This window comes from Anguilla anguilla, chromosome 4 (genome assembly GCF_013347855.1).
Source record: "Anguilla anguilla isolate fAngAng1 chromosome 4, fAngAng1.pri, whole genome shotgun sequence".
NCBI lineage: Eukaryota > Metazoa > Chordata > Actinopteri > Anguilliformes > Anguillidae > Anguilla > Anguilla anguilla.
In genome coordinates, this window is record NC_049204.1 from 41,953,922 (window position 1) to 41,968,074 (window position 14,153).

Consider the following 14,153-nt stretch of genomic DNA (forward strand, 5'->3'; position numbering starts at 1 on the left):
TCTTGAAACAAAGTCACAAAAAAGAAAAAAAATGAACTAAATAGATATCTGACTTTCTGCTCATTGGTAAATCAAGCCTTGCTACACAGATTACTATACAGCATTAAACATAAATAAAATGCTTGAACAGCATAAAGTGTATTTCAGGAAATTAAATTATATTCCCATCCTTTTGCTAGTAGTCAGAAAAGCTTCACCTGTTTAAAATGTAGGGGTTTGCTTTTGTTTATGCATAATGAGCTTTGTGAAACATGGTAGAATGTCCCAAAACACCATTAATAGCCACAATAGCAAATTCACACTGCCCAATAAGATCTGCACCCTTACCCTCAGCACTATGGGGGAGATGGGTGCAGGGCTGCTTTACCTTGGGGGCCTGGTGTTGGATGGAGAATGGGTTCAGGGGCACTCCCGAGGGCTTCTTCTTCTTCAGGGAGACAACCGGTGGAGCAGCAAGCAGGGAGGGTTTCTGTAAGGAGGGAGAGGACCAGTTCACCCATGCTGCCTTGCAGCAGAAGAGGAGGAGCACTCAAACCCAATTTAGGCATTTATCCTCCACGTCCAAAACAAGCTAAACCAAATTTAGGCACTTGCCTTCCGGATCTAACAAAAGCTAATGTATCTACTGGCCTCCGATGCTTTTGTTAGATGTGAGTTCAATGTTTCAGATGTGAGTTTTTAACCAGTTCATTTGGCCCTGACTTTCAGGGGATGGGAGCTGATGGAAAACAGTTTGGATTTTGGTGTAAAAAAACAAGGAACTGGGCGCAGGACGGATATTTCCACATTGATAGTCGGAACATGACTTGTCCTTCAAAATCGCAGAACCTTTGGTGAATTTAATTAAGAAAATTACTGCATGCGCTGGCATGACTGACTGTGTCTAATGCGCAAGCATCAAACGTGTGCATGGCATCGCCCCATACGTGAAACTTTTTAGTTTTCTCAGAGGCAAAAAGCATATCATGAAAAAAATGGTGCAGCAAAATCTCACGAATGCGTGCAAAAGCACTTTATCAAAACATTGTTACCTGATGCTTGTATTTTCCTTTCATACCAAGGATACTATCGAAAACTTTGGGAAAATGTAGCAAAAATGTTTTTATACAGTCACAAATAGATTACAACAAATACACATGCACGTAATGTGGGGCTAAAACGAAGGAGTGGGTACATCTGAAAATATCTCACCCATAAACTTTCCCTAGGGTAAAGTATTTCCCCTCCCTTATAGAGTACATACATAGCACTAATAATAATAACTTTGTGGGAGACAAAGTTGCAGTCAAAAGATTTTTTCCCCTTTAATCCAGGGGTCCAGTCCTAGCTATAAATGTCGATGTGCGTTCACGATTAGGTGTGTGGAGAAGCAGTGTCTCCCCTTGTGGGCAGGGCCAAAAGGTGTCAGTCAAAATTGCTACAGTTGAGAAAGTTGCCTATTGCAAACTTCAGCACAGTACACAGTACTGAACTCCTACAGCTTTTAAGATAGACATGCCATTCAAACTACAATATTCACCTTGGTTCAGAGTACATTGCTTATATAAAACTTTACTTTCAGTGGTCTGCCATTTCTGTACACCAATCAATGGCTGAAATATTCAACATTTAATTTGGGTGTTTTATTCTGGATGTTTGGAAGTGGTCAAAAAAAAAAAAAAAAAAAAGCACAGTTTGGTGACATAGCGCTACTATTTTGTAGCCTACTAGACTAGTAGTCTACAAAATCCCATTAGTTTGTAACTAATGTAACCTCATTAGTTACAAACTAATCCCATTAGTTTGTAACTAATGAGGTTACATTGTTAAAGTCCTAAGATGATATAGCTCTAACTTTTACATCTGGTAAAAGCTGAACAACTCCTGAAGCAACCATGCTAATTTATTCATAAATTTTACATTCTAGTTCTACCTCCAGGTGATTGGAATAAAATACTGGGGAGGACTTCTACTTTCTCAACCTGGATTTTCCACCTCCGGTAATGAGGAGATATTTCTACCTCAGAGTGAAGGTCCTGCAGCAGGTCTCCGAGCAGGTCATCTTTAGACAGATCAACGTCCCTCTACAACACACAGGAGGAGGTATCAAACTATCTGTAAATGCACATGCAGACACAAGCACAGATCCCCACCTCTCAGCAGCATTTATGCAACAGACAAACAGACCCACAGACACACACGCATGCACGCACAAACACACATGCACACAAGTGCTCAAAAGAGAGGTGTGGCTTTGGCCTGCTGGCTGTGACATTAGTTGGAAAGGGTTGTTGCAGATTCATGAACAGACCTCTGCAGGCTTCTTCACATTGCTGGCCATGAACAGGCTCTTTATGCTGTTGGGCTTTGTCACGGCCACTTTCTTCACATTCTTCTTGTCCTTCGAACCCACCACTTTAGAGCCAGCTTTACCTTCACACACACAAATCAGATAGCCAGGAACAGAGAAAAACACACTAAAATACAGGAATAAAACCACAGTGCAGCATTACTGGCATCCCTTCACTGTCCCCCCCAACAGTCCAGTCTCCCATAGGAAGGCTGCGCTCTCCACACCTGAGGGACCTTTGTCCAGGGCGTCATACTCCAAGTCCTCATCAAAGATCTCCCTCCCATCCTCCACATAGCCAATTCCATCTGAGAGGAAGAGAAATGAGGGGGGGGAAAAAACAGGGAAAGAGGGGGATATAAATTATCTGAAATTAAAGGGGAATTGCACTTTATAACACTTCTGGGCTCATTTTCATACCTACCCGGAGTTTGGTTTGCATCCTAGACGGTTTTTAGGTTGCTTGCTTCAATATTTAGATATTTGTAGATTTTTGATTCCCGTGTGAGCAAACCCCCCCCCTATCCAATAGAAGCCCATTCAACATCAAACTCTACGTTAGACTCATTGTAAACACACGTCCCTGCTTCTAATGACTGATATTGTCCTTCTAATGAATTAGTCATCCTTCATTTTTCGATTAGTTATTTCATTTCAAATTTCTAACATTAGAAACAAAGACCTATTTTTTTAGTGGAAGTCCACATAGTAGTAGCTACGGTTTCCGGTTTTTTCTTGTTCTTCGATTTCGTTTCGCAGCAAAATCGAGAAGAAGCGAAGCAAAACATTCCATTAAGTCTCATGCAGATATTGGCAGACTATGTCATAAAAGTTCTAGGCATCATTGCGATTGTCACTCTTGCTAACTTCATTCATGTGTCAGAGATGTAACGTTACAGTCTTGTAGTTTAGCTGATGCGCCAAGCCCTATACTGCTGTGTTCAAAACAGGATTTTACGGTAACGTTACTCTCAGCGAGACACATGCATAGACTACCACACATGAACACCAGTCGTCAAAACTAGGATTTCCATTAGCTAACAATAACGTTATGCTCTCCACTGACATCACTGCGGTATATAGCCAACACACATTTCCGAGAGAGTCCCATTTGGAGCATCCGGTGTGGAATGTCGTTTCAAATTGATCCTTGGCATTCGGAACAAAGTCTCCAAGACTCCGGGGTTGCTGACAGCCGAGAAATCGGAGTGCCCTGTCACTAGGGTTGCCACACGTCCCGTATAATACGGGATCGTCCCAGATTTCAAAATGCTACATCCCATATTGATTCAATACGGGACGCAGTTTGCCTTGTATTTTCGTGCACGTCGTTTCACATATAACACTAGGTCTTCAACGTGCTGAGAATAACATTCAAACCAGTTTTACAAGCGGAGTTGAGAAGTGTAATTTTACTGGTGGTGACTGTGAGCTCCAGACAGATAGGCTCAGCCTCTGCACGCTGTTGCGCGAGAGTGCATGTTACGTCAGTGTCATCATCGCCACCTCACTGATTGCCTCGGGAAGTAAGGTGACCAGATTTCTGAAATGAAAACCGGGGAAATTTCCAGTTTGGCGGTCAATATATCATTAAATTATCCAATGTTATTATCTATGAAATAAAGGGGGACAATTCCAGTTTCATGTATTTTGACCAAGGTAACTGCTGCACTGTAATAAACTATGGTCTTGAAAAGACGTTTGTGGTGATGTTGTGGTGATGTTGTGGATTAGCGAGCAGTCCCCTCTGTTAGCCAAAACAAGCACAACGCGATTGAGATGTCAACCGGTAGGCTCTGCTGCCCGGTCTTTCTTGCCACGTAAAATATTATTTCACTTTGCGGTTTGTTTTTAACACACAGTTAAAAAGGGGGACATTTCCGGGGACAGCTCCAGCTAGGGACAGACCACCATAACGGGGGCTGTCCCTGTAAAACGGGGATGTCTGGTCACCCTATCGGGAAGTGAAGTGCCTCACTGTTTTTTATATTTTCACGATGTCTGCAAGTGCGCACCGGGTGAAAAAAAATTTCAGCCTGCAAATTAGCCAGCTCTTCTTCCGTGTATTCCGGCTCAAATCGATAGGGAACAACAATCCCATGATCAAAAACAAAATCTCCTTCGTCCTCAGACATTTTCGGTTTCGCTAGCTAGTAGTAATACAACACTACTTCTACGACCAACCTAGTGTTATTGTCTGCAGGTACGCTCACATCAGAAGTCGCGCAATGATATGCATCCTCGAGTTCCACACTAAACTGCCTGGATCTACTTCCTGCATTTGTGAAGGAAAACAACAAAACAGCGTAAAATATTAACATAATGAAATAACTAATCGAAAAATGAAGGGCGACAAATTCATTAGAAGGACAATATCAGTCATGAGAAGCAGGGATGTGTGTTTACAATGAGTCTAACGTGGAGTTTGATGTTGAATGGGCTTCTATTGGATGGGGGGGAGGTTTGCTCACACGGGTATCACATATCTACAAATATCTAAATATTGAAGCAAGCAACCTAAAAACCGTCTAGGATGCACACCATACTCCGGGTAGGTGTGAAAATGAGCCCAGAAGTGTTATAAAGTGCAATTCCCCTTTAATTACATCCAGTAACCTTTCCCTTGAAAAAAAACACCAGTTTAACATTAAACCTTTATGGTGTGAGATTACAAATAAATGATTAGGATATTCTTAACTGAACATCTTAATGCTGATGTAACAATCACGACTGGTAATTGAAGGACATTGGAGGTCTAGAACACAGACCTATAATTCTGAAGAAAAATAACATTCCAAGGAAACCTACTCTTCAAAGGGTTAAGACACTGAAAGTTGAAAGACATTGCATTGAACTGACAGAAAGACAAGAAGGAGGTAGGGGAAGAGGGAAAAAAAGAGCAAATACTTCTTGTCATGCAGAGGGCAAGAGGTGGGGAAGAACAGAGTAAAGAAAAGGTAAGAAATTAAGTGAAAGAGAGGGCTACAAAGAATGAAAGTTGGAAGTAGGGAGGAATTACATGGAAAGAAGGAAGAAACAACAAGAGTGAAAATAATCTATTATGTACACAGAAGCCACAGGCACTCTCTTTATACACCCCATTGGAGGCTCCTTTCGTATTTGCTGTCTTTGACCACTCGCCATCATGTGGAGTAGGGTTGGGGGATTATGCAGATTTTAACACTGTCATACCACCCAAAACAACAGAAATATAATGAATAAATAAATGAGTGGTTGGGCTTTCGGCACAACCCTAATTACAGTTCTCCGATTGGCTGCATCTCTGCTCCCTATAATGAGCAGATCTCTGAATGGCTGATGACACACTAACCGTCATCAATGATCCAGTCGTCGTCCTGTCGCTCACGGACAATGCGGGAGTACTGTTCCTCATCCACCTCCTCGTATACACTGGTCAGGTCCTCCACCTGGACACAACATGCACAAACACACATACTGTAATGTCCATCCCACACAAAAACACACCTCAATCAAGGTTTCCAACACATATATATATACAGGCAATGTTACCAAATATCTAGCTCTTAGTGAGCTCCATAATAACTGGGACAAAGATTTTTTTTTTTTTCTTGATATGGCTCTGCACTCTACAATTTTAGATTTGTAACCACAATTGTGGTTAAAGTACACATTCTATTAAAAGGCATTTTATACGCTTTGGTTTCATCATGTAGAAAGTAAGAGTACTTTTCAGGGAACCATAATGTTTGGGACAAATGGCTTCAAAAGTGCTTCTGATTAGTCAAGTGTGTTCAATTGCTTCCTTACAGTGAAGCCACACTGTACGCAGTAATGCCGGGTGGCAACACACCTCCATTCGTTTTACATGAGATGGCAGCATACCTCCGCAATAGAGCTGTCAAAAAATATTCCAAGTTCGAAAACTATTAAAAAATCTTTTTTTTTTTTAAAGTTCAAACATAAATTTGAGCATTTGAATATTAGTTTTGGATCCAGCGTTTTGTAATTAACATGAATATACAGGCTTTAATTTCATGCGGCGAATCATGTTCATGCACGCAAAGTTCATTTCCTGTGCTAACGTTACTTCCTCTGTCAACAAAAAACATTCTGCCCTGGACCCAGAGCAAGTGGATCGTCTGGTTTTCCTGGCAACTAACCTCCGGTGATACTTTCAGCTCATGGACACCTAACGTTACTGGTCAGCTAGCCTCGCGAGCCAGTCTCTTTTTTCACTTCGTTCAACAGATCTGGTCAGCTAACAATTTAGGCTAAATAATGTTCCCATGGCAGTCTACGTTTTCTTTCTGTTCTGAAGATTTTGATAAAAATGGATGATGAAAGAAGTTAAACAAACTAAACAGAGTAAGTAATTTGTTGTTTTAGGCTACAAGTATTAGCCGTTTGAATAGTTTGTGTTAAGAAATAACCAGGGATTTCCTATAAACAATCATTTCCTTATTATTATTATTATTCCCTATTATTGTGATTAATAAATGCAGAGTTGTGGCAAATTACATCCACGAGAAAGTGCTTTATTCATTTGCGCATTAGGCTATAGAAACTGCAGGGGGCTCATTTATAAAATGAACTTGCGTGCATACGCCAGTGAAGACCTGACGTGGAGCCACAACCGTTTCCACGGTCAAATCGAATCATGTTGAAATTTTATAAATCACTACTTTGACGTGATTTTCTATGTACGCGCCACACAGTTGGTCTAAATTACGTTTTATAAATGAGGCCCCAGATGTAGTAACCTAGTATGAAAGTTGTCCTCTATTCTACTGCCCACTTGTGGAAAATAACACGCAGGCCAGTTTAGAGGGAGCGTCACGTGCATATTGTGCCCGACAATAAGAAGTTTATTTTTGTGAATTATAGGCAAATGATATTCGAATATATTCAAACTCCAACTAATTACAAAAGCTAATATTCAATAAATGATAGCAGCGCAAACGTTTTACCCAAGAAACTGTTGATTCTGAACAATAACATTTATCAAATGACAATGAAGCACAGACTGATCTTATTGTGAGAGAAACTTAAGTTAAATAAAGAGAGAGAGACTAAGTTAAATAAAGGTGACCATAAAACTAACAATGTATTAATTGCTAGTTGTTTGTTGTTTGTTTCTTCCAGCCACCTAGCCAGCTATCCAGATCTAACTTTTATGACATCAGCTGGCTAATCCAATTTTAGATTGAAGCCGCAAGCAGCGTTGGGAGGGGTCCAAGCATTGGTACTCTTGTGCACCCTATGGAGCGATTTTAAAATGGTTTTGTCCTCATGATCATATACCTTCGCCCAACATATCTACTGAATATCATGATGATTGTATAAAATACTGATGACTTATGGCCAATTTTGTGCTAAGAGACACTGTCGGATTACTTGGGTCGCCATGGATGTGTCCTGGCCGCTTGCCGTAAAGGCCTTTACTACGTCGTAACACTTAGATGGCCTGGCGTGTATGTAGAGCTGCAGCGCTTGCGTACCGCAACTAAAAAAGGCGTGAGACTAGTTTTGTCACAATACCAAAATTTTGACTTTGATACCGATACCAGGTTTAGTATCACGATACTCGATACTGAAATGATACTTGAAACTTAAATGAGACTGATTGGATACTCGGTGTCTAATGAAACTGAAATTACCTTAAGAGAACAGAAATGTATTGTCCCCAAGGGTTGACCTCATTTTCGAATTTTGAGGTTTATTAACAACGTTTAAGTTGATATATATTAATAAGCTTAGGCCTATAGTGTTACAACACTAAACAATAGAAAAATATATTAAATATATTTCAAAAATTAAACAGTCGTAAACTAAATAATCTTTAAACAGGTCTTTCACTTTTAAATAGATCTAAAAACAGCATATTTGAATAACAATACAGCATCTTCCTATAATAAAATATTTCCAAATGAACTGAGTCAAAGCTTGCGCTGTATTAAGGAGCTGAGTGCAGAAGCGCAACGTCACCTCACTTGGCAACCTTAGTTGCTACTGCCATCTAGCGAAGATTCTGACAAATTACACTTTTCGTCCTCTCAATGGGTAATGTGGGAGACACGTTTCCCTGGCTTTTACATTTGACTTAAAACTACCGAACGTCGGAAAATTCTAATACCGAACCGTTTCTCTTTTTTTAAGTACCGAAAAAGTGCTGAAGTTTCGGAATACCGTGCAACACTACGTCAAACACATATTCCAATCCATTGCTCAGCTTAGCAGAGAATGCACATTTCAGAGTGGCCCAGAGACAGATAGAATAATAATACGCATTTCAAATAATAAATACGACATTGAGAAAAAACGAAACAAAAGACGAAATATCAAAGCGCGACCTGCGTGCTGCGCGCAGTGTAGCCTACCGTATTATTTATTTAGACATTGGCAAATAAGAAAATTTTCGGTTACGCTGACCTGGTATAAAACGCTATTCCAAAAGCAAAATCAGGCATGTTATACATCGTTAGAAAGCTTATACCCTCACCAACTGAATAAATGAATTGTCAATCAAGCCAAATTGTACTAAAAACGGCGACAACGCCGTAAGCAACAGGTGTGGCATTACGCACAGCTATTTTTGATGGTAGCCTACCCAGGGATCACAAATGCATGTATATTTCACAAACGGATTATCCAACAATATATGACCACTCAGTCGCAAAAGGGACATCTCTACGCGTAAAACCAATGGTAAGATTGTATATTTATTCAATGTTTAGTCCCAGATATTGACTGTGGAATGACATAGTATAATTTTTAAAAACTTTGTCTCGTTTATTTCGTTATTCAGTGAACAGCGTTTTCACTGCTGTATTGGCATATGTTAGGGCTAATGTCAGGTTTATCTTGTTGCTACGGAATATTACATTACAGGCATTTGGCAGACGCTCTTATCCAGAGCGACGTACAACAAAGTGTATAACCATAACCAGAAACAAGTGTGTCGAAAACCCTAGAGAGAAGTACCGTTCCAAGTGCAGGGAACAACTGTGTAGCTCAACTTGGACCTGTAGGTTAAACTGATTAACACTAACACAAACAAGAACAGCAAAAACGCAGTCTATGCAAAAATACAAGCAATAGTTAAGACGAGTGCATTAACTAAATCACCTATGAAACAGCTACCTAGTTACAACCCTAAGCTTAGTCAATTTAGAGATTAAATTGAGAATACGATTTCTCTCAGCATAATGACGGATTCAAAGACAAAACTAACTCACCCGATATTGTCTTCAAATGGATCCATGCCAAAGAAAAGTAATGATTCATCCTCTCAAAAAGCTTTTACTAACAAATTTTAGTAGCAAAAAACGAAATATCAACTCGCCATCCTTGCTACCTGGGTAGGCTACCGTATTATTTATTTAAGTAGTATTATTTTCTACAGCATAAATTGCGTCTTTTGTTTATATTCAATATTAGTAATTGCAACGAGAAACTGCAGCTGTAGACACAAGATAGTTTGTTATGTTATGGTAGCAACGGAACGAAGCGGACTATATATGTATTACCGTCATTGTTTTATTATACCAGCGTGTTTTTGCGCGTTTGCACAGAAACTAAAATACTATCAATAAAATGGTCTAAACAAATTCACCCAATACTGTCTTGAAATGGATCCATGCCAAAGAAAAGTAATTATTCATCCTCTCAAAAAGCTTTTACTAACAAACTTTTAGTAGCCTAGCATGCACTCTGGCTGGCACTGTCTTCCATTGCTTCCCCGACGTTCAGACCCTCCCCTCACTGATAAAACCTAGACCCTACGGTGTCGGATTACTTGCGTCGCCATGCATGTCTTCTAGCCGCTTGCCGTAAAGAGGTTTACTAGATGTCGCAACACTTTAGATGTGGAGCTACAGCTCTTCCGCACCCTAATAGAAAAGTCTAAATGGCGGGCAAACAATATGGTGGACATAGGTGGTACAATAGCAAAGTTGTAGAGCACATTCAGATGCATCGGTCGATGAAGTTTTGTGTTGATCTGACTTACGGTGTGGGAGTTATGACTTTTTAAACATGACCCTTTGTTATAGCGCCACCATCTGGCCGACATAAGTGATTTGTAGTGCCTGAGTAGTGGGGGGCCATAGGAACCCACCTACCAAATTTGGTTGGTCTATAACTTATGGTTGCTGAGCCTCAGACATTTTAGCGGAGAAAGCTTCCACGCCCCAACGAAAAAGTCAAAATGGCAGGCAAACAATATGGCGGACATAGGTGGTGCCAATGGCGCCACCATCTGGCCGACATAGGTGATTTTTAGTGCCTGAGTAGTGGGGGGCCATAGGAACCCACCTGCCAAATTTGTTTGCTCTAGGACTTATGGTTGCTGAGCCTCAGACACTTTTAGCAGAGAAAAATAATAATAATAATAATAATCCTAACAAATACAATAGGGTTCCACCAGCTTCCCTGCTTGGACCCCTAATATTCCTAACAGACAGAATAGGGTTCCGCCAGCTTCGCTGCTTGGACCCCTAATAACAATAATATTAATAATCCTAACAGATAAAATAGGGTTCCACCAGCTTCGCTACTTGGACCCCTAATAATAATCCTAAAAGATACAATAGGGTTCCACCAGCTTCGCTGTTTGGACCCCTAATAATGACAAAAACCAATACTCCTACTTCTATTCATACAGTGCTGTACAATGGATCCTATTTGATATTAAATTTAAATCACTAAATTAAATAGGGAGCCTAGTCTAGCATAATAATTAAAACACAAAATGCAATCTTACATTTTCATAAATGTATTTATTTTTTTCCCCAAACTGGACACTGATAACATGAAACACAACATTAAACCCGTTCAGCATTTAACGAACACAACCGCCTGTCAAATAATAGGTGACATGCTCTGCAAAGTTCTGGAAAAACGTCTTGTGGACAGATGAGAGCAACTTGTATCAAAATTAAGGCAAGACCAAAGTGTGGAGGCCAAAAGGAACAACCCAAGATCCAGAGCACCCCTCACCTGAGAAACATGGTGGTGGGGGTACATAAGGCACAGCAAGATATCAAACATACTGCTAAAGCAACATAAGTTTTTTTTAACAAAAAACATTGAAAATGTTTTTTGCTAAAAAAAGAAAATTTTGCTAAAAAACGAGAACATTCTTGACTGGCCAAGTCCAATCTAAATCCAATTGATATGCGACAAAGTACTAAACATTACTACGTTCATAACACTAATATGTCGCAACAATTATGGTGCCTTGAAATGGGGGGCTATAAATATAATCTTTAATAAAAGCTGAGAATGTGCACTTTAACAAATGAGTCAAATCAAGAAAAAATAAAAATAAATCTTTGTCTCAAACATTATGGAGCCCACTGTATAAGCACACACGCACGTGCACACACACAGCAGCCAAAGTCTATCACACAAAAACACTTTAATCAGTGTCTGTCTCACTCCCTTACATGCACCATCAACATAATCCTTATCACAAGTCCAACTGATCAATCCAATTGATGTTCTACCACATTTTTTGGCTTTCCTGTAGACGACAGAAATTGGGTATTGGGGAGGAATTGATGGAAATTCCTGTGTAAACATTCATAACTAGGCAGAAACACAGGTGTGTGCTTGAAGCTATCTTCACAATCAAATTCAGTTCAGAGGAAGGCATGGGTTGTGCTGTGGCTGCCCTGCTGGGTAGCAACCTCTCACTGAGTAGGGCTGGGTCACTTAAGGTGAGAAGTGTTTACTTTTCCACAGAAGGTAATGGCCTGGTTTGTTACTTGAATCACCTTGTGAGGCGCACACACACACACAGCATGATCTCATACCACAAACACACAAACATGTCACAGTTCACTGGGATGGTTTGAGTAGCCCTTCAGCCACTGTGGCTTGCTTGGACCAGGGTAGCTATTGCTTACCTCGTATTTCAGCTTCTCACCCCTCTTGGCCGCTTTCAGCTGCTCCAGGGCCGACTTACGCCCCACCTTTTCCTTCTTCTCCCTCCTGGAGCGAGACACAGCAAGGCCACAGGCATCATCTGCACCTGTCCAAAAACAGCCTTACTGCCCCTGTTGCTTCGTAAACAGGACTTCGTAGACAGGAGCCTTCACAAACGCCGATCTGACGAGTTATGGCTAGGGAGGTCGAACATTCTGCCCGCAATGTAATCACAATGAGCGTTCCACGCACAAACATAAAACAAAACTGGCATCTGGGCTCACTTTAACAGGTAATTTAACAAGGGAATATACAAAATTAGAGTCGATACTATTAAATCATTTCAAAAGTTCACTGGCAGTTCATCGATGGCACTTTTTTCTTTAGGAAGTCAGAAATTATTATGCTAATTTGGCCTTGTTTACAAGCACTTGTGAATGCACTTAACGCTGCACCAAAATCAGTTGGTCATTATAAAAAATCTAAATGCACTGAAGGCATTATTACACATTTTATTACAAGAAAAACTCACTGAGAAATGAATCATAAGTTAACCGGCTAATATTTATTCATACTTTCCTATATTTCGGTGTCCTAAAAACGTTATAGCTGCCAGCGTCTTGACGGACTGGCACTCGCTATGTTATTCAAAATAACCCCAAAAGGCATTTTGTTTTGCTGAAATGAAATGTTATTCAAATTGTAGCCAATCCCTGTATTGACTTCATCCTGACTGTTCAATTCCAATTCGTCCAAATTATGCCAATGATGAGGCCCTATAAAATGATTTCTGGCATGTTTAGACAGCTAAACCTCGAAGGAATAATGATATTTTAATATGTACGTCTTCGTCAAGGTCTTATCTACATTGTGGTATAAAGCATTTGAGTTTTACGAATGGGTGTTTTTGGCCAGACCGTGACAGCGGGGCCAGCCCTACGAATGTGAAGGTCTGTGACTGAGTGACGAAGTTACACCATTGGTCGGCCGGATCATGTGTGTTAGGTTCAGCCATACACTAGGTTTTAACCTGGTCTTGTTTGTAATTAAGGTGGAAAGGAGACATGGGCAACCCCCTGGAATCCGAATCCCCTGCTGATAGAATAGTATTCCATAGCCAGCTATAACATGCTGCTAGTGTATTAATTCTGGTGGCCAAGTCACCGGGAAAACTCGTTTGAACAACAAGATTCTTACATGTAGCCTATGTCTTTGGTTCAAAGACGAGACGCCTCAATTTCTGTGTCCCCAAGCAGTTACTCTCATATGTTTTTAAAAATTTGTTTGAATATTGTTTTAAGTCATTCACCTCTGACCCCTTTGTAGACCCCAATACATAACTGTATTTTACAATAATAAATTCAGTGATTTTTTAAACACTAAAGTGCAAAAATGTCATTCAGCAACATGCTCTCCACCTAACATCAATATAGAAAACTCTTTGTAAAACACAAAAAAAAGAGAGAGAAATAAATCATAAACTATACCATTTGGCATAATGCTATAAGTGTCCCGATAAATATATTAAAGTATTGACAAGATAACCCTTTACAAACAGCATTAAATATCTAAAATACTTTTGTCCCCAAATACAAATATTCCTCAATGTCCTTCGGCAGCATAATCATAAAAAGCCATTTTGAACTTAAATCACATGATGCTAGTCATGTGACATGCCATGTGATCACTCAGAGTACCCCTGAGGACCACGAAATGTGGAGGTAAGTTCAAAATTGTACTCCTCAGTTTTAGATAATTTCACCTTTTTCCTCTGTGGTACCGCTTGTCACAACTTTGCATGTCATTCAGTAACATGTCAAGAAAGTGTAGCCTACATAGTTATATATTTTTAAAACACTTAGTTCCATGTGAAAAAATGAATTTAACAGTGAAGGTCAAGGTCATGGTTGTAAAT

General features: G+C 40.0%; 1 protein-coding gene across 3 annotated transcripts in view; it reads right to left on the minus strand.

Annotated features, from left to right (window-relative positions):
• pola1 (polymerase (DNA directed), alpha 1) overlaps positions 1 to 14,153 on the minus strand; it is a 144,758-nt gene that overhangs the window by 126,627 nt on the left and 3,978 nt on the right. For 2 of the 3 annotated variants that reach the window (XM_035415336.1, XM_035415334.1), the window contains exons 2-7: positions 12,220 to 12,344; positions 5,661 to 5,757; positions 2,557 to 2,637; positions 2,291 to 2,412; positions 2,001 to 2,063; positions 368 to 469 (exon numbers count right to left, since the gene is read on the minus strand). In XM_035415336.1, coding sequence (XP_035271227.1) covers positions 368 to 469; positions 2,001 to 2,063; positions 2,291 to 2,412; positions 2,557 to 2,637; positions 5,661 to 5,757; positions 12,220 to 12,344 — 590 coding nt within the window. The remainder of the gene's footprint in view (positions 1 to 367; positions 470 to 2,000; positions 2,064 to 2,290; positions 2,413 to 2,556; positions 2,638 to 5,660; positions 5,758 to 12,219; positions 12,345 to 14,153) is intronic. The other variant, XM_035415335.1, reaches the window with a different exon arrangement.